The sequence below is a fragment of the Canis lupus genome, chromosome 2 (assembly GCF_048164855.1).
Source record: "Canis lupus baileyi chromosome 2, mCanLup2.hap1, whole genome shotgun sequence".
In the NCBI taxonomy this organism is placed as follows: Eukaryota; Metazoa; Chordata; class Mammalia; order Carnivora; family Canidae; genus Canis; species Canis lupus.
The window spans coordinates 52,909,309-52,930,466 of NC_132839.1; the positions used below are offsets into that span (position 1 = coordinate 52,909,309).

General features: G+C 49.9%; 1 protein-coding gene across 5 annotated transcripts in view; it reads right to left on the reverse strand.

The window, feature by feature from the left end:
* Nucleotides 1–21,158, reverse strand: part of NTRK3 (neurotrophic receptor tyrosine kinase 3) — a 391,483-nt gene that overhangs the window by 313,798 nt on the left and 56,527 nt on the right. For all 5 annotated transcript variants that reach the window (XM_072799286.1, XM_072799279.1, XM_072799295.1 and 2 more), the window contains one exon: nucleotides 195–269. In XM_072799286.1, coding sequence (XP_072655387.1) covers nucleotides 195–269 — 75 coding nt within the window. The remainder of the gene's footprint in view (nucleotides 1–194; nucleotides 270–21,158) is intronic.

Here is a 21,158-nt window from a genome sequence, read left to right on the forward strand (position 1 = left end):
CAGGAGAGCAAGGGGATGGCCTCTGGAGCCCCGGACAGTCCCTAAGTGGGTAGAACCAACTCTACTACTAGTAAAGAGGAACGGAGGAGTACAGTCCAGAGGGCAGCTGGCAGTACCCATCACCCAGCCCAGAGGCAGGGCCACCCCCCGCCCGCCTGCCACCCATGACCCCTCCCACAACCTGGTGCACTCACAGCTTCTGGAGGCCGGTGTAGAGCTCCATGTCCACGGCGTTGAGCGTGTGCAGACCTCGCCAGTTCTCTATGTGTCTGTAAGGGAGGACGAAAAGACAGGGTTCAGGTCGGCCGAGGTCCACAGAAAACCTGGGTTCAAATCCTGGATCATCCATGTGGGAGCCAGGTCTTCTGTCACATGGCCAAGTGTCCCTGAGGCTCGGTTTCCCCCTCCACGATGGGGCTTATGCAACACCCACCTGATGGGATCATCACGAGACCCAGAGCACCTGGCCTGGGGACAGCATTTCATGACCCCTCTAGGCTCCAGAAAGCTCTCCTTTTTAAAGACTTGAAACCCAGCTTTCTTCCACTCACTTTTGTTTTCATTTTGGGATTTCCTGAGGACAGCTCACTTTTCTCAGTTGTCCAGGAAGACAACACAAACGATGCGGTTTTAAAAGGGGGGAGAGGGAGGGTAGCTTGCTGGCAGGCATGGCTTTTGAGTGAAAAAGCTCAGAAAGAGCACACACCCACTTCGGGGTCCCCCAGGGTCCAGACACTGACCGCCTCCTTTGGGTGACTGCAGTCCAACCCCCACACCCCACCCCGAGTTCAAGAACTCCTATGATAGCTTGCTTGGGCAAGACCAACTCAAGAAAGGTGGGGGCAGGCTGGGGACCAGGAGGCACCCCAGTGTCACAGAAGGAACATGAGATCAAGAAGCCCAGCTCCGCTTCACCCCTGGGATCTAAAGACCAAAGGCTTTGAGCGAGAGCTTTGACATCTCTGGGCCTCTTGTGCCTTCCTTTGCAAAGGGAGAAAGTTTGACTAGATCAGCAGCTTCTCTCCTTCCTCGTCACCAGGATCTCCATTTCGAGCTTTCTCCCAAGACGCCTCATGTTCAAGGAGGTTTGTGTCGAGCAGACACACGACATTTATTAAGTAATAATTAATTCACCTTCTCCAATTTATTCGTCGAAGATATAAATCACCATTAACCAGAGCTTTTTATTAACAGGTACAAATCAGCACTAGTTCACCCAGTGGGTAAGTTCCAGCCCAAGGCAAAGGAATTCAAAAGTTCTGTAAGCAAAGGATGCTGGCCTGTCACAGGTTTGATTCCTGTTTTGTTTTTGTTTTTGTTTTTGTTTTTGGATATTGACCACATGCCAGGGACAAACATCCTCCATGATAGTTCTTGGGGTCCCCAGATTAAGAATCATCCAACTACTGATTGTTAAAGTCCTTTCTGACTCTAGAGTGGTGTGAGAAATTACCATTCATACACACCTCGATCCCAAGGGGCTCCAACGGGCCTAGGAGAAGGCCCTTTGCTGCTCACCCTGCCCTCTTGGGATCTGATGCTCCCATCAGGGCCTCCCCGGTCAAAGTATCCTCTTAGCTCATTCCACAACACAGCCATCTGCACCACTGAGGCCAGAAAAGTGGCAGCCACCTTCTCCAGACATCTCCTCCTTGGCCCCACCACACCCATGGCTCTTCCATCTGCTACCAAGTGGAGCCAGAGCCAGGAAGGCCGCAGGGTGGCGGTGGCCAGGGCCTCTGGAAGCATTTCAAAGCCGCACAGTGACAAGGTATGCAGAGAGCCCGTTTTGTACCACATTCTCTCGGGGCCCCTGCTGAGCAGCCAGACACACTGGCATCTGCTGGGGACATGGACCAGGTGGCCAGGTCGGGACTGAATTCCAACTCCAAAGTCTTCTCCCTGGAAGCCTCACGGCCCCAGGGCAGTTTGCTTGGTCTGGTCCTGCTGAGGCAGGGACCCTGGCTCCATGTCAGGTGAAAAGGAATACCAGAAGGGGGGACAAAATGGCCCGTGCCAGGGGCTCCCAGGTGCATTCACTGGGCCAGCAGTCCAGGTAAACCATCAAGGAGATCACACTATTCCTACAGGCAACCATTCATTCACGGGAGCCCAGCTGTAGACTCGGATCTGCTCCCAACCAGCAGCTGTCAATCAGCTGTTTAAATAAATGAAATCATTTTTCTCAGCCCACACGAGAATCCCGTAAATGTGTTTTTATTATGGCTCAGCTGTCAATCATTGGTGCATTCTATCCCTCATGTCCTTCTGGCCGCAAGCTGTCCCTTCCCTGACACTGGTGCACACTGAGATACTGCAGGGCAATGGGTGCAAAAGGCTCCCTTGGTCAAGAGACTCCAGCCCCTGCCTCCTCTATTGGGTCTGAGTCTCCCCTATATGGGGGAAGATCATCTTTACAGCCACGGTGCCAAAGCATGGTGAAGAGTCTGCGCTCCCGAGCCAGGTCAACAAGCTACCGCCTGCGGGCCAAATCTAGTCCGCCACCTGTCTTCGTACAGCCTGAAGCTAAGAATAGTTTTTACATTTTTTAAAAAAATCAAAAGTAGAATCCTATTTTGTGACATGTGAAAAGTACATGAAATTCAAATTTCAGCATTCACATCCATTCATTTACTGTTGTCTGTGGCTGCTTTTGCTCTACAAAGATGGGAGTTGAGGAATCGTGGCAGAGACCTGCCTTTTATAGAAGAAGCTTGCCGACCGACCCCTGCCTCAAGCCAAGCCAGGCTGCCAGGACGCATATCCTGGCCTCGTTGTCCAGGTGACATCACCGTCTGTGCCTCGGTTTCCTCATCTGTCAAATGGGGTAATAAAATACCTCCCGCGTCAGAACGAGGTGAGAACTGAAAGACCCCGTTCAAAAACCCCAGCGGCAGCTCGGGACATATAGTAAGTCCTCAGGGAGTGTGAGCCAGGATGCTTATTTTTAACCCTGTGCTTTGTAGAAAAACTGAGCAGTCTTTTCTCAGTTTTCCAGCTAAAAATGGCATCACGGTTCTGCTGGAAGTTGTCATTTCTCAGCAATCATTGATAAAAACTCCATGTGGCAGAAGAGCAGAGGGGCAGTAAATCTGTCATTCATGACCTCCAGGAAAAACTGTTCAAGCAGAAACCAAGAACGGGCTCGGGGAATGCACAGCCGGCAGCTCAGAGCAGGTTCTGAGCGAAGGGCAGGGCGGCGAAGGTGCAGCCTGACATTTGTGGATGACATCGGCGGGGCACCTGCCAAGCTCTCGGTGACTCACCACTTGGTACCAGCCCCGGGGGGTCAGCTGTGGGAACCTGCTGGCTGCTGTGTGCTACAAGCTTAAGTGGAGAAGGCAGGCTCTAAAAATATACCAAATATGATAAACACAGCAGTAAGTTTGGTTGGCTTTTGTTCATGGTAAACAGCAGTTACCTTGGCCTAGTAGTATGTGGCTTCTCCTTTTGTTGCGCTTTTTCTGGGTGTCCAGGATGTCTTCCTGGGGCACTTACTTTGTCGCTTGAGAAACAATCCGTAATGATCATTTTTTTTAATTCTTTTTTTTTTATTTTTTTTTAATTTTTATTTATTTATGATAGTCACAGAGAGAGAGAGAGGCGCAGAGACACAGGCAGAGGGAGAAGCAGGCTCCATGCACCGGGAGCCCGATGTGGGATTCGATCCCTGGTCTACCAGGATCGCGCCCTGGGCCAAAGGCAGGCGCCAAACTGCTGCGCCACCCAGGGATCCCATGATCATTTTTTAAAAGAAGGTTAGGCACTCAAACCCCGTGTGGGGCAGTTGCTGGTTACCCTGTTCCAGGGCCCCAGGCTGTGCCAGGCATCCTTACAGAGGCGGCTCCTGGAGGGAGAGGAGGAGCTCAGAGACATGCCGGGAGCACCGATCGGCGGAGCTACAAGATTCCAAGTTTGTCTGCTCGGGCACAGAGTGCATGGTGGGGCTGGCCCCATAGAGACCTCCAGCCTCCGTAAGTGTGCTCTCATCAGGAGCAGGGGGCACAGACAGGTGGCTCCCATCCTGACTAAAGTAACCCCACCTGCGTCACCTCTTATACAGTGGCTCTCTGCAGGAGGCCCTTCTGCCTCCCAAGGTACACTGGGAAATGTGTCCAGACATTTCTGTTGGTTACAACAGGGAGGAAGCGAATGATGCCACATCTAATGTGCAGAGGCCCCACAACAAAGAATAATTGGCCCAAGATGTCCATAGCTGGGAAGCCCTACTTTTTTATACTTTGTATAAAGCTTCTGCCTTAAGATCACCACTGAAGAACATGTTCCACGGCTTCAGACAGCAACAGTTGTAAAACTGATTGCTTTGGGGGCACCTGGGTGGCTCAGTAATGAAGCATCTGCCTTCACCTCAGGTCATGATCTCTGGGTCCTGGGATCGAGTCCCATATGGGGTTCCTTGCTCAGCGGGCAGTCTGCCCTCTGCCACTCCCCCCATGTGTGTTTGCTCTCTCTCTCTCTCAAATAAATCAATAAAATATTTTTTAAAAAATAACTGTTTTGCAGCAAACACTAAGAGGCCCCAGGCCCAACCAAAAAACTTGCCTCTGGGTCCCTGGGTCCAGGTGAGAGGAGAAAATAAAAAGCTGTGGCTCTCACCCCACCCCCCGCCCCCCCGCAAGTCAAGGAGATTCCTTGAAAGGAAATGAGGGGCTCTTTGGCGCACTAGACCATGGCCCAATCCAGGTTACACATCCCAGGAGCATTAGCAGTCTCTCATCCAGCTCTGGCTGGACCCCACTGGGGAAGAGTCTTCCTCTTCCACCGAGAGTCTCTCTTCTGCAAGGCTTGTTTTACATGACAATGGCATCTCCATCCAGAGAGTCAGCTCAGTGCTCCATCCCTCCCCTCTGGCCATTGCTCTTCCCTGACACCCCAGAATCACAACTCTTCAGGAGGAGTGAGTGTGCAACACTTTTCCAGAGAGAAGGGAGGAAGGGAGGCTTAATTCAAGACAATGCTGAGCAACCAAGCCAGAGCCAGGCTTAGGGCTACAGCTCAGGGCACCTCGACAAAGTCTAGGTGAGCCTCTGTGGTCAAAGATGCTGCTGCCTGCAGGTGCACCAGGGTATGCAAGAGCTGAGGGAGCGAGCGTGTGCCCAGCCTCTTCACGAGGAGGAGAAATATCAGAAATGAAGCCACTCCCTGTGACTCACGGTGACAGGGCCCAGGCCTGAAATCACAGAGAGCTGCTTCCCACCCATTCTGGGGATGAGCTGGGGCACAAGTAAAATATTAATTAAAACATCCAGAGAAAATATAAAAATCCTTTGTACTAGAATAAATTTGACTGTGCTTTTGTACCATAGCTTTCTTCCTCCCTTCTGTTTGGCTTGAGCCAATATGGAAATGAACTGGCAATCTCCAAGCATATAAAAATTAGATGGTACAGACTGTGTGGTCCATATTTTAATTAAAAACATGTCATGTGGATATGTTTAAGAGTTGTTTATAACTCCAATATTTAAGTCCTATACATAGAAAACTCTAGAACACTGAGACATCCACCCCCTTACATCACGAGGGGTGTGAAGTTGATGGGGAGGCCCAAGAAAAGGGCAAGACCGGTGTCCCCCTTCCACAGAATCTTCCTCGCCACCTGGACATTCGGCCAGACAAGGGGTTGGTTGGTGGGACAAGAGGGCATCCTTCCTTCCTCTACACATGGCTGGCCACTATCACCTCATGTTTGCAACCTTTCTCTCTCCTCTCTTGCTGTTAAGATCACTGTTATTTTCCTGTGACTTCTCACTGCTATTAACGAGCTGTTCTTCATAACCAAATTTTCCGGACAACTAAATTTAAATGCAAAACCTTTGCATGTTCAACTTCCTTGCTAGATGTTTCTTTTTCCCCCTGAAATGCATTACACACCTCCTTGACTTTTTAAGCAAGGTAGACAGAACATGACTTATATTTTCTTGATGATCTTGGATCATCGTGACCACGCTAACTGGCCTGCTGAGCTGTATCACCCAGCGACACCCCTATAGGTTCCTGAAGGATGCAGAATTTGTGTCCCTACCCAAAGGGCCCTACCCTGCCATGATTCCTAAATTTGAATGGTTTTTGTGTCCATTTTCAGCAGCCATGCGACTCTTCCTTTGCTATGGGGCTGTGAGCCACCCCCCCCCCCCCCGCCCAAACACCTTCCCAAGGCCCTTTTCTCCTTTGCAAAATGCTGCCACTAGTCTGCTCTGCAGCCCCTCAGAGCAGAGATGCCAAGCATGGGTGCCCTGAAGCAAGCTGACCAGGAGGAGACACCCAGCTCTGGCAGACGGAAGCTGGATGTCCCTAGGCCAGTTATTCTCGAGGCTCTCTGGTCCTCAGTGTCCTCATAGGAAATCCAGCTGGTGTGAGGATTAGACGAGGCAATGTCTTGGTCAATTCAGTGCTAATGCATAGCACCAGAGTGAGAAAGAGCGGATTTCATTGCTACTTCTGGAATGATAAACAAAGGTAAATAGAATCTGAATAAAGATCTAGAAGAATATAAAAATATGCACACACACAAATAGGTAGATATTTGCCCTGTCTTTTTTGTTTCTAATCCTCTTTCTGGATAATTAAGGTTGAAAGGTAAGTGAAGTATTCTTGGAGGTGCAGTAATAATTCACATTTTCCTGGTGGTACCTAGGCATACGCCATTAATATTATGTTCCACATATCTATTCTTGGAGGTGCATCCTACCAGGAGGCAGCCGGAATGGGCATTTCTCTGATGTTTTTGTATATGGGCATTCCACTCCTCCAACACAGCACACGAGAGCTTTAGCTGGCAAGGCTGTGCACAGATGCCTGTCTCTCTAGACAGTTCCCCATCAAGATCCAAGGCTCCTATCCTCCTCTCATCTGGACTCTGATTCTAGGATGGAGGCCTGAGTTGAAGTATGGAGCTAAGTACCTGGAGAAACTAGCCTAGAGTTCCAGTTCTTAAGAAATCAGCATCGGAACACACGCATGCATGAGCGCGAGTAGGCAGGCACACACAGGCACACACATACACAACGAATGTGCCGTGCATTTGACTTCGAAGCCTTGTAGGGCAATAAGGAAATTGATTTGTTATCCAGGCATATTATGTCTAGTGATCCAGACAGAAGCATTAGCTTTCAATTATCTGATATGTTTAGCATTATAAACAAACCGTCTGGAGCAACAGCTCTATGGAGCTGAGGCACCATGGGGCCTGAGGAAGAGCTGCGTTGGATCACACCAGCCAAGTCACCCAGCTCTCTCTCCCTTGACAGCTGTCAGGGGGGATCCAAGACGCCTGGGGAGCTGAACCTGAGAGCCTGGGGAGGCTTCTTGGGCTGGCAACCCCGGCATGCCAGCACATTAGCACACCAGCTCTACAAGCAGCTGCATGCCAAGGACCACAGTGAACCAGCCCCGCATCTGGGGCCCCCGGGACTGCAGAAAGGAACATTCAGATCATGCAGCGAACAGATGGGAAACGACAGCATCTGCGTCGGCTTCCTGATCAATTCCAAAGCCCGTGCCAGGAACAGGGAACGTTTGTGCACACACCTGTGGTCTTCAGGTGCTGAGATGCTCCGCCTGCTAACAGACAAAAGAGCAAGGGCACACCCCCTCTGCTCCCTGCTAAGAAAGGCCTGACTTCCAGGAGTGAGATTTCATCTGGGACTTGGCCAGTTTGCTGGGGAGTCCAGGCTGCCCTGCTTGGCCCCCCTGTCCCCTGTCCCCCTGCCTGGGACCAGACTGGCCAGGCCCTCACCAGTCTAACTGCTGCGCTCCATTTGCACTGCTGCGGCTTGGCAGGCAGGTGGGCACAGGCTGGCAATCCCACGCGTCGGCACACTGGGAGCGCCACCTCTAACCTGCCAACCTCCCCTGCCTCCTGAATGGCCTCCCTGCTGTCACTCTTCCCCCTCTAGAGTCTCTGCACCTGCTGGGTCACATTCTCCCCCGCTGAAAACTCTCCCACTGCTTCTCACAGTTCTTACGATGCAATCAGGACACTACTGTACCATGGCCCACGAGGTCCTACATGAGCTGGCCGCTGGCTGCTTCTATGGCCCCTTTTCTTAACACCTGCTTGCTTTCTGGGCCCCTGCCGCACTCTCCCACCTGTCTTTAAACACACCAGACTTATTCCCAACCAGAACTTCCATGAAACAGTCATCCTGGCTCCTTTGAATCCCTCAGGGCTCCCTACAAAGGTCACCTTGTCAGAGATGCCTGCTCCGACCCTCCGACATCAGTGAACACACCCCTCCTCTTCCCCTCCAGCTGCTCTCTGGCACCAGCCCCTGTTCATGTCCTTCACGGCCCTTAATAACCATCTGTAATTGTCTTATTTGATTATTTGATTACTTGTCTGTTGTTGCTGTTTATATACTAGAATTGGGATGCCTGAGAACAGGGATTATACATGTCTCATTCACCACTCACCTACCTCCAGAATCCCCAATAAGGGTGGGTACCCTGGGATAGGTGCACACTTGGGAAGCCACCCAGGTGGGTGCTAAGCAGCCATTTGCATGCCCCACCTCACCTCCATGGCTTTCAACACTCCTCGCTGGCAGTCCTTTCTTGGGTCCCCTGGAGCAGCACAGAGGCCTGGTTGGACTCCACAGGCAACTACAAGCAGCTATGAGAAGGATATGGCCCAAAGCACATCCTAATCAGGGATGGGCATCCTAAGGGATCACTACATGGCCCAAAAATGGTGAGCCAAAGGGCTGGGGAGGCCCATGGACCAGATCTCAGGTCTGCTGCTCATGCTCAGTATTAGGATTGGGGAAGAGGATAGGGCTCCTTCTTGCCAAACAGAGGAGGAGATACAATGGGCATGCTTTTGGCACCTGGGCACATCTTTTTCAGCTTTCCTTTGCCCACATGACTAAGGCTTTCACCAGACCAGGAGGTTTCTGAGGTATGGACCAGAAGTGTGTGTCTCCAGTGCCATGCAAATGCTCAGTGACAGCTGAGGGCATGAAATGAATGCATGCATGAGGGAACCCTCAAAGTGATCAGCAGCAGAACTCATGTACCTAGCACTCTTTCAGCAACCTGCCTGGACCTTCCCCTGCCCTTGACTCCTTGCCCTTGAATGCATGCATGAGGGAACCCTCAAAGTGATCAGCAGCAGAACTCATGTACCTAGCACTCTTTCAGCAACCTGCCTGGACCTTCCCCTGCCCTTGACTCCTCTCGCCTTCTCAAGGACTCATTCAGTTTTTTTCTCTCTCTCTTGTCTGTACTCTTTCTCTCCACTAGATTTTCCCACCAGCATACAAACATGTTCTAGGAGGGCCCATTTAAAGGGAAAATCTTCACGCCATGCCCTCCTCCAGCTACTAACCCATGTCGCTACATCCTTCACAACAAATGTTTTCAGAGGATCTCTCTATTCGCACAGGTCCGACTTCCCTCCTCACTTCCCTTGGGATTCTCCAACCCTACAGGTCTTCCATCCCAGCTGCTCTACTGAAACTGCACTGCCAAGGTCGCCAGTGAGTCCCACACTGCCAAGCTCTGCTCTGCCACCCGGTTACCCAGTCTTAGGGGCATTTTACCCGGTTAACCACTCACTCTTTCTTGAAACATTCTCTTTACAGATTCCTTAACTTCACTCTCTCTTGGGTTTCCTTCTACTCTGCTGGCTACTACTTCATAGTCTCCTCTGCAGGGTCTATATTATTTGTCTGATCCCTAAGTGCTGGTGTCTCCTGGATCTTTCCCTGGGGGCTCCCTTCACCCGCCAGGCCATGGTGATCTCACCCATGTGCTGGCTCTGAACACCACTGACACGCTGAGAGCACCCAAATGTGTGTCTCTGGTCTGATCATCCCGCTGAGCTCCAGACTCTTCCCTGATAGACGTCCAACAGCAGCCCTCGGCTTTCCTCCCACTCGGGCCTCTCCATCCCAATAAATGGCACTGGTGCCACCCAGGTGTCTAAGCCAAGCTTCATCAACGAGTGCTGCCTCTCCTCCTGCAATATCCACACCTAAGCGATGCATCTCCACAAGAGATATCAGTTCTGTCCTCTTCCCACAACCTCACCCGAGCCCAGGCCATCACGACTGCTCCCAAAGGCCACTGCTCTCAAGACAGGACCACTGCTTGTACTCTGGCCCTAAAAATCTGTCCTTCCCTCAGAAGCCTGAATGAACTTCTTGTAATGTAAATCTGATCACATCCTCCTCCCCCACTGCACCCACCCTTCAAAAACAAACCCCCAATGGCTCCTCCGCACTTGGGATGAATCTACACTCCAACCAGAGCCAGCAAGGTCTGTCACATCTGGCTCAGGCATCTCCTTCCTCAGCTCAAACAAACCCTGTTCATTGGCTTTAATCTCACTGGCCTCCTTTCTTTTTTCTTTTTTTTTTTTTTTAATTTATTTATGATAGTCACACAGAGAGAGAGAGAGAGGCAGAGACATAGGCAGAGGGAGAAGCAGGCTCCATGCACCGGGAGCCCGACGTGGGATTCGATCCCGGGTCTCCAGGATCGCGCCCTGGGCCAAAGGCAGGCGCTAAACCGCTGAGCCACCCAGGGATCCCCTGGCCTCCTTTCTATTCTCCAAAACACCAAGCTCTCCCCCACCTCTCAGGGCCCTCGCACTTGGTTTTGCCGTTAAAAGCACTCAGATTCTCCTTAGATGTCATCTCCGCAGAGAGGCCTTTCCTGACCAACCTAGCCAAAGTCATTCTCTATAACCTTCCTCTAGATCAATTGTTCTCAGAAACCAGGAGCGGAGTCTATCCCTCAGAGGACATCTGGCAATGACTGGGGACATTTTTGATTGTCATAACTGGGAAGGTCTAGTGGGTAGAAGCCAAGGATGTTACTAAAAATCCTACAACAACAACAAAAAATAAAAAATAAAGATAAATAAAAATCCTACAACAACAAAAATTAATTTATTTATTTATTAAAATAAAATAAAATACAATAAAATAAAATAAAATAAAAATCCTACAACACAGGACAGCCCCCTCAGAACAAAGAATGATCCAGTCCAAAATGATGACAGCACCAAGGTTGAGAAATGCTGCTCTAGATTACTTCCTTTATACCACTTGGCAAAGTCTGTAATTATCTCACGTATGTGTTGACTTATTTATTGCATCTCTTTACTAACAAAAATGCCAGCTCTGTGAAGGTAGTCAACTTGTCTATCTTGTTCACTACTATATCCACAACAACAGACCCAGTTCCCTGTACATAGTAGAAAATTTGAATGAACAAATTAATGTGACTGTCCTTCCTCCAAACCCAAGGACTTTACAACATGTAAAAACCCTCTGGTTGATGAGGTCTTGATGGGACCCACGTTTTTTCCAATCACTTGAAGAGACTAAGGTATAAAGATATAAGTTGTGTCGATGAGGTTGTGGGGCTGGGTAGAGAGTAGGAGGGTCAGCATTTCATGGCCCCTAAAAGACACCCTCCTCTTGTCTGCAGATGTGAGTCAAACCACATTGATCATAAAATCTCCAATCCTGACTAGACAACTCAGCTTTGAACAAGGAGAGAAAGAAGAGGTCTTTGATGGGTCTTTGATGAACCATGGAAACAGCCCGAGGCAGGGAGAGACATTGATGTTGACCCCTTCTCCCCAATGGGCCTTGGGGGAGAAAGTCTGAGCAAGAAGGAGAGTCTGGTCCAGGCCAGAGCAGCTGGCTTGAAAGTAATCCAATAGTGTAAGCTCTATGCCTAAAATCAGCTGGCCCCAGGGGTCCTGAGAGTACTGCCCTTTGGGTGGCCAATTTCCTTAGGAAAATATGAAATGGCCAGGCCACCCTTTACTGAATTATAAAGCACTTATCACTTCTTTAATAACTACCCACATGGAGGACTTAATTCACTCAATATGGAAGTTATAAAGGCGAACTGGTAAGTGAGCATTAAGCTCAAGTGCACGGCATAAAGACTTATGAGGGCAATATTTTCCCCTATTAAAAGGGTAGATTTCCTCACTGCAACTCTGCCTCAGAGTTAATGCGGAAACGTCGCTCCAAGGCCCGGGGCATTTTCATTGTTGGAGGGTAATTTCAGGTCCCTGGGACGTTAGGGAGTCCTTGACTTTGTGGGAATCATTATCTGCGGAACCGGAGGGTGTCAGAAGGATTCGTCAAGGTAACCATCAGAAAGACAAGATCACATGGGTGGTGGTGCCCAGCACTCCATGCACACGCACCAGAATGTGGGCAAGCCACGGAGGAGGAGAGGAGGCGCAGGATGGAAGAGGAAGGGTAGGCCTGGCCAGGCCTGGAAGAGGCATGGGGAGGGGGAGGCTATGGGGAGGGTGGAGGTACCTCTAAAGACACCAGTGCTGGGAGAAACGCTAGCTTACAACCGAGCCCCACAAAGGCAGGCATTAACAGCATTAGCCCTTGAAAATCTGGAACAGCCCTGGAGTTCCTTAAGGTTCCAGAGGTTTCCACTTAGGGAGCTGGAGAGATGGTCTGCCTCACTCGGTGAAGGAAATCCAGCTTTTTCTCTTGTTAATTTTTCTCTTCCCTGCTTCGGCATCTTGAGCAGTTTCCTTCCCTGCGGCCAGAAGCCGGCTGTTCTCTCCATATCCTCCCTCTCTTGGAAGGCGTCTCTCTATTCACAGGGCTTCAATTACTACCTAATTAGAGATTATTTCCAGTTCAGCTCTACCCCTGACACCTAAACTCTCAACCTCTCCTGTAGTCTCTTGCTCCCCTGGTCTCCCCAATAGCAAGCATGGACAGGACAGCTCATTCTCATGCCCTCGATTTTCCCAAACCACCTCTGCTGAGTCCTCCTGACTTGGAACATCACCGCAGAGCTAGTGAGTGAGCACATTTCAAATTATGCGCAACACCAGCAGGTTGCGGAAGGTTCATACGGATCGCTGTGTTTAGAAGGAATCTGTGGATGAGCCAAAGAGCTGTGGTCGATTCGTGATGTCTGCTGTGGGCACACTACAGAGGGGCAGTGTGTGTGCCATCTATTAACCACATCTATCCAGAAAGCTCTTTGACATCTCTCTCTTGTTCTCACTCTTTCTTGGATTCAAGACCCACCAATCCCTCCTCCAAGATATCTGTTATAACTATTCAGCCCCTTTCTGAGAAAGCATCATGCCCAGAAGGACACAACCCACCTCTTACCAAACTTTTCGGTTTCCAGCCTGTGAGCTCTACCCTGTTTGGGGCTCTACTTTCTCAACAATGACTTTGAATGTGTCCTTCACAGACTCGAAGCTAACAACGCCCAGTGGCTAACAAATGCCTAGTACGCCAAACCAAACCTTCCTTGAGGGAGGCTTCACGTTCTGGGGAAGCCTGTCACAGAGGGAAACGGATTATGTAAAGAACCACAGGCACTCTAAGGACAGAAGCCACTTCTCCTCTACCCTATGTCCAAATCCATCAGACTAATGAAATGCCTCCCTGCGGCTCAAATCCAGATAGAGGATTGGGGAGCAAAAGGGGACTTGCTAGTGGGACCTGCACAAGTGGCTTCTGTGACTCTCACTCCCTTCCTCCCTCCAGCCCCTCATCCCTCTACCATAGGAGACAAAAAGCAAGGCTACAACAGGGAGGTGTGCTCTCATCAGCAGAGAAGCCAGCCTGTCAGGCCTCAGTTTCTTTGTCTATAAACTAGAGATAGTGATGCTGGTTTCATGGAAGCATTGCAAAGATTAATTAAAACAGTGTTTGTCAAAGACCTAGCACATTCTCTGGAATACCCTAGAGCTTTACATATGTTTATTTGCCCTCTGAAAAACAAAAGCAGTGTGACATGATAAGAAATATATGTATTTGGTCTCTGCTCTCATTTCCTAGCATGCAGCTCCTAAAACCCTTGGAAGTTCCAAGTTGGTAAGCATATTTTTGTCTGCTAATAAGATGGCAGGTGTTTAGGGCTCCTGAAAGAGCCTCAGGCTGGGGGCTGGGAGCCAGGAGAACCAATCTTATAATCACAGGTTTGGAACTGTCAGCTCCACCCAAATGGAGATGGACTTCCTCACCAACGGCCATGATTTAATCAATTATGCCCACATAAAGAAGCCTCCATACAAATCCCAAACAACGGGGTTCAGACAATTTCCAGTTGGCAAACACATGGAGGAACTGGGGACGGGGAGCAGTGCACCCCTAAACGGCATGTGAACTCTGTGCCCTTTCCCCCTACCTCACCCCATGCATCTATCTCTTCTACCTCGCTGCTCCTGACTTGCATCCTTTTATAACAAACTGGGAATGTAGCAAGTACAGTTTTCCTGAGTCCTGTGAGCTGTTCTAGAAAACTGTTGAACCCAAGGAGGGGGTCCTGGGAACCTTAGACCTATAACTAGTTGGTCAGAAGCCCCAGTGACAACCTGGACTTGCAAATGGCATCATAAGTAGTGGGATGGTGTGGTCTTTTGGGACCGCGTCCTTAACTGTGGGCTCTGACACTAACTCCTGGTAGATAGTGCCAGCACTGAACTGGATTGTAGGACACCCACCTGGTGTCCGCAAAGAACTGGAGAATTGGTTGGTCTAGGGGTAAATCACACATTTAGTGGCCAGAGGAAAAGCCTTCAGAGTAGAGAAGAAGTGAGTTTTTTCTTTTCAAGTCATCACTGGATTGTGCAGGGTCTGAGGTCAGGAATGCGGGCCTGCGGAGCCAGCACAATGACTCTACTTGTGGCCACAGTGGCCAAGGCAGTGACGGGACTGTAGCGTGAGACCTTCTTCCTGCCCACTCCCCACCGCCTCCTCTTTAAGAGTCAGCCGCACAAAGCCCTTGCTGCCTGGGCTGGTTCCCTCTGGCTTCCTCAGAGCCACTCCCTGTCCCTGCCAGCCCCTGGGTGCCCGGGGATTTGCAGAATGGCCCATCCCAGGGGGTTCTGACATGCCGTATCTTCCTCCCTCTGCTAGGCTTTCAGCAAACCACCCTCACCCAGCTGCAGCCATCAGCCACCCAGCCTCACCCTCCCAATTACCAGGGAATTACTCCTGCGTGCTCGCTGGTGTATGAATGTGACCCTGTCACCTCTGTGTCCAGGCATTATGTGCCTGGCTTCACTCACAAGAGCATAAATTCCTGGACAACAAAATCAGCCACATGCTTTTGACTTTGGTCCTTTCCTCTTGCCCTGTGCTCGTCCAGTGTTCAAGAGCCCTCAGGGCTCCAGTGAGTCTCAGCAGCCCCTCCTTAAAACTGAGACCTGAGAGACATGTGGGATGGGGGAAAGTGGGGGAGCTCCATCCTGTGGGGTGGGGCAGGGCCGAGGTTCAACATCAAGGGTCAGAGGTACGCCAACCACCACAGAGCCACGGAAGGATGCTCCTCAGACCTCCTTCTGAGAGTCCTCATCAGCGCCCCTCGCTAGGTCACCAGCGCCTTGGTTGTGCTGTCACCGAACCAGGGTTGACACTGTAAGTAGCACCAGGTAGAGCACAAACTCCAGCCAAACAGACTCTGGCCAAAGGGCTGGATCAGGGCCCCAAGGGCCTCCTCCTAAACCAGGCACTGATCCTCAGGTCCTGGATCCAGGTGCTAGAAGTGGTTGGAAGTGGGGGGAGAAGCTTCCAGGAGGAGCCACGTGGCTGGAGTACTGGGTGTGGTCAGTGAGCGTGAGCGGGCCTTGGAGGGCACCTACCCACTGCTTGGGGACTGTTTCACCATTTTAACTTCCTGGCTTTACACGGTGCATAGTGGTGAGTATCAGCGCCCAACACAAACTGCGCTGCCCACAGGACACTTGTGATCTTGTCTTATGCTCTTTGACATGCCTGTCTCTCCGTGAGACTTTGAGATGCTTGGGCGCAGGGACTATCTTTCATCTCAGCATCCCCAGAGCCACATAGAGCTCCTGGTTCTTTAAAGGGCCTCAATAAATTTGGCATGCATGTAGCATGAACTGTCCCTTCCTGGGCGGTCAGCTGCATTCTGGAGAGAGAGAGCATTTACTATCCTGAAACTGGCAGAAGGAGACCCACGGCGCCATGTGGGGAATCCCTTGGTGGCACGAGAAAGGTGAACACAACAAAGATGCTGAGGATGTCCTATTAGGAGATCGGGTGAAGCATACCCACTGGAGGCTGACTTTCCACACTGGGAGGATCAGAAACCCCAAGGTCAAGGTGACACTCTGCCTCCAACCCCAACACCTGGGGAAATTTGGGAAGCCAACATTTGGCCCCCATTCCGCAGATGTTCCTCCTCTCAAAGCCAAGGGGCCTGGCAGTGTGGCACTCTACCACTAGCCCTAGAACAGAGAGGTCACCAGGTAGGACTGCAAGGGCTCCCACTTTCTGGAGCAATAGCATACAAGAGACGGTAGTGCCGGTGCCCAAGGAGTTAAGAGAAAGGGAAAAACCACAGCCAGAAAGGGGAGCTGGGGCCAGATCACACTGGGGATTTTCAGGTCACACACCGACCAGCTCTCTTCTTGTACCATCCATGAGGAAAAACACAGAGCCCATGGCGGTCAGGATGGAGAGCAACAGGGAATACACTGGCAGCATCACTGAGCACTGACCATGAGCCTCTGGTTGCTGAGCTTACCCAGACCCGATGTCCTCCCCATGAGGAAGGACTCATGGTCAGAAGCCTATTGCAGTTGCAACCTGCCTCCTGGTTGTGAACCCGAAACACCCCACAGGCCTGGGTTGGGGCTGCCCAGCCAGGCCTAACCTCAGCAGCAGGTGGGGTGTGGAACTCCACTTTGTCCATTCATTTATAAAGCACCTATTATGTGCCAACTGCCTCCGCCAAGAATCTGGTGTCCCTGGGGAGACTGCTTGCAGCATGGTGTCACGGCCCCCCTTCAGTACCCACTGAGAGTGATTCACCAACATGATGAGGTCCCTACCCCAGGGCCTGTCCCTTCAGTGTAGTGCTGTGACGGGGTCCCCCAAATCCTGGCCACTCAGCTGGACCCTAACAACATAGACAGCACATGCCAGCCTCCTTCTCCCAGGGGATGGGCTCAGATCCTGCTCACACCCTCATCGCCATCTTGCTGATAACTAATGAAACCAATTTCAAACTGGGTGCACTACTGTCTACCCCTTTGAATCACAGAATTAACAATTTTGTGTTAATAACACTGCTGCCCAGACTCCCTCCATATTAGAGGCCACAGTCAGCCATCCCAGCCCCTATCAGAAACAAGGCCCCTCATCCTACCCACCATGATACAGGAATGCTGACTCTACTCCATGGACCAGCACAGCTGTGTCACTGTGCCTAGACCTGAGCTCACTTGTCCCCAGCTTTCTTTCTTTTCTCTACCAGCATGCCACTGGGAATTCAGAATGCCTAATAGCTGCACCCACCACCAGTGGGTCCCAGGGCTCTGTCCCTGGGGCCACTCAAGCCACCCATTTGCAAATCAAGAATGTGGAGCTGAGGGCAGCAGAATACTTGCTCACACATTTCCTGAAGGTGAAAGATTGCACAGTAGCTAGCATTCAGCTCAGACCCTCGGGGAAACTGTGTGGCACCACACTGTCAGTTCTTAGATGCTACACGTGTGCAGAGGGGTCAAGGTGAGAATGAGCCCCAAGGAAAACACTCTCGATTCATGCCATAGGCACTCAGGGGTGGCTCTGGCTAGCCCATCGAAGTGGAGATGGTGCTTCAATCTGTGACATGTAAGCCATTGCCTACAGGTATCTTGGGTCCCAGCACTTCAGGACAAGAGGCCAGGACACTGCCATGCTGGGCTTTCTCTGAATGGAACCTGCTTGCTTGCTAAAGTTTGTTCCCCAGGAACAAACATCTGCCTAGGTCGATACCAAGCTCTTCTTACGGATGGCAGCTTTATGAGATACATGTGAAAGCAGCTCTAAATTATTCTCTCTTCTGTTCCCTTGCTCCTTTCTTTGTAAAAGCACATTTCCAAGAGGTCTGGATTCCTGGAAGGGGACTCTATGACAACTGCAAATCTATTCACATTCGAAGAGGGCCAGGCGTCCACATGTTAGCATTCCCAAACAGCTCTTAATGGCTTTTCCCTGGTTGATGACCACTGCCCAAACCTGCCCAGAACCCTCTGCCTGGTCTTCATCTCTCGCCTTCCCTGTGCCCTCCTAATCAGTCTCACTGAGGGTGGGGAGGCAGCAGGGCACTCTTCTTCACCACCAACCCACTTCCCAGCAGGCTGCTCAGGTTCTTCCAACCTCACTTCCATTGGCCAGTTCTCCTACTTCTTTGGCTTTCTCTCTCTGCCTCTCCCTTTGCTCCCTTCACTCATTCAGCTGTTCTCCGGCCAGCAGATCTGTGCAGTCTGATATCATAGTTGGCGGCTCCTAACAGAATGCCCCATTCTCTGAAGCAGAAGCCTCAAAGAGCCCAGAGAGTGAGTCAGTGTTTCTGAAGGCCATACAGCCTCTCAGCAAACCTCCAATGGTAGAGTTACATGGTGAGAGGTGAACTTTTAGCTAAAAGATCCAAGCATGCTTGACCCTGACCCAGACCCTGACCCTGACCCAGAATCTCGCAGAGGCCACCTCTCCATCACTGGTCCAGCCCACCTCCCCACATGAAGACCTGGGTACAGCACTCTCTTTCTGGAGAAGAGGCTGCTGCCGAGGAGGAGGCTGCTCCCACAGGAGCAAACACTCTATGTCCCATGCTGCACCCACATCCCTCAGACCATCCCATTCCCTGCGGCTGGTTGGCTGCTGACTGTGGGTACCTGCAGTTCTTTGTCATGTTAAAAAGGAGTCCAGGCTCAAAATGGAGTCACTTGTGTTAAACCCCACATCAGCAACCCAAGACTTAATACCTAACCTAACTATACTTTCAAGCCCCCAGGAATGGGACTTTTAACCCGCAACCTGGAATTTCCTGGTCAGCCCTAGGAGGTAATCTCTTGATAGACATCTTACCTTTTCTGCTCTTCCTAGGAGGGCACCCTTGCCTAAAACAATACAGTTCTTTGCCCATTTCCTTTTTTCCATTCCACTTTGCCTTTAAAAAACCATCTTATCTGCTGCTCCTTGGAGCTATTTGCTAGGTGGGATGCTGCCCAACTCATGAATCATTGAACAAAGCCAAGTAGATCTTCAAATTTACTCAGTACAATTTCTGTTATTTAGCAGATCTGGTGGCAGCAAATCTGGACCAAGGGAGACTTCCAAACACCTTGGGAACAAAAAGAAACACAGGCATAGTACCCAGGGAATGCTCTGAGTTCAGTCTTTCCTGTCCTTGCCGAAGGCCAAGTGTCAGGTTCCTCTTGGATCTGGGCTCTGCTGGCTTTGCACTGAGCTCCTGATCTAGTTGACTGTTCACTCTCCAATTGCCAGGCTTTTGCGTGCAAAACCCCAGCACTTAATTCCATCCCAAGATCCACGTGGGACCCATCAGTGGCCAGTACGTAGCTCCCCAGCACATGGGGCTTCAGACCACGGTCCCCATCTGTTGAGGTCTGTCAGTACAACCTTCTTCCCAGTCCAAGCTTCCACAGGAAGCACTGGCAGTGCACACAGGGCCTGCCATGGGCCAGTCCTTGGTAACTACTAGATCCCAGCCTGTGGTTCCACCCTTGGAATCCACACTGGGAAGTGTTGGTGGTGTAGTCTGCAGCTTCTCATTTGTGTGAAATCATTCCTGGGACTCTACACTGGGAACAGCGGGTAGCAGCTGTGGTTCTCCCCTTGTTTGAAATCTGTCCACGATTCCCATTCTCTGAGGTCTGCGGGTCCCATCCTCTTCCCAGGATGAGGCCTAGCTCTTCGCTTACTGCTGAGGCCCAAAGTTCTGTTTCTGGGGTCAACGCTGGTTTCTGCTAATGCGCACAGGATGTAAAGGCTAATTGCTAATGGGGATCTCAGAGGGCAAAAAGCCACAGAATTGGTGGGCGCAGGTCGAGCATTTAAAAGCTGTTACAGCACTCGTTGCCCAACCCAAAGACTCCCCTGTTAAGAGAAAGTAGTCACAGGATGGGTTAGATTAATACCAGGCCACCTGCCAACCTCAAAAAACACATCCATGTAACAAGGCACACTGTAAAACACCACACAGTCCCCAATCCTGAAGTACATTCTGCTTAGGTATTAATGTGACTAAAATACATACATACATACATACATACATACATGCAGTTGACTGTTGAGCAACACAGGTCTGAATTGTGAAAGCTGACTTATATTCAGATTTTTTTCTACAGTCCAGTATTGCAAATATATTTTCTCTTCCTTATGACTTCCTTGATAAAATTTTCTTTTCTCTAGCCTACTTTATTATAAAATAAAAATACAACATATCATACATTAACAGATACAAAATACGTGTTATTTGATTGTTTATGTTACCGATAAGGCATCCAGTCATCAATAGGCTATTAGTAGGTATATTTTGGAGAAGTCAAAACTCATACACAGGTTTTTGGCTGCAAAGGTGGTCAGCACCCCTAATCTCTTTGCTGTTCAGGGGTCAACTATAATAATAAAAAATGGGATCCTCAATTTCTACAGAATCAAACCTGCCATCTTCTGGCACACCTCCTTCTTTCATGTCTAAAAACTGTAGTTCTGAAAGCTGTAAATATCTACAAAAAAGGCACTAAAGACAACTCAGAATTACAATGGCCATTAGGGGGACGTTCCAAGTGCACAAGACCTTTTACTTAAGATGTACACTTGAAAGGAAGGGTTCCCATAACAAGCAAACAGAATGGGATACCTATTTTAATTGGTATGTAGAAGCTTCCAAAAGGCTTTAAGAGTCTGAGACAAGTTCATTAAAAAATTCACTATAAAAGGCTAATGAAAATTTAAAGACACAAGATCATAAACAAAAGTCTGCCAAGTCATTAGCTTTATAGCTACAAGGCCAGGAATCTAAAATGATACCTGGGACCCTCACATCATACTCTCTTAGGGGTCCATCATCAAAAAACTGGCACCAAAAATCAATGTCTCAGTTGTAGACAACTGGGACACTATAGAAGAGATTGTCCTCCAAGACCCTATGCAAATTATTTAACCACTAATGCCAATGGCCCCATATCTATCCCCATATAGGCCCCTCCCCAAATTGACAGGGCTCCAAGGGATTCTCTTATAAACTGCTATAAGTTATTCCCTTAAATAGCTAAGGAAAACTAAAACTGAAATTATGAAAAACCTTGCCAAATTCTAGTAAATATCAAAGCTCTCTTTAATTGGCTTAACTATAAGCACTTA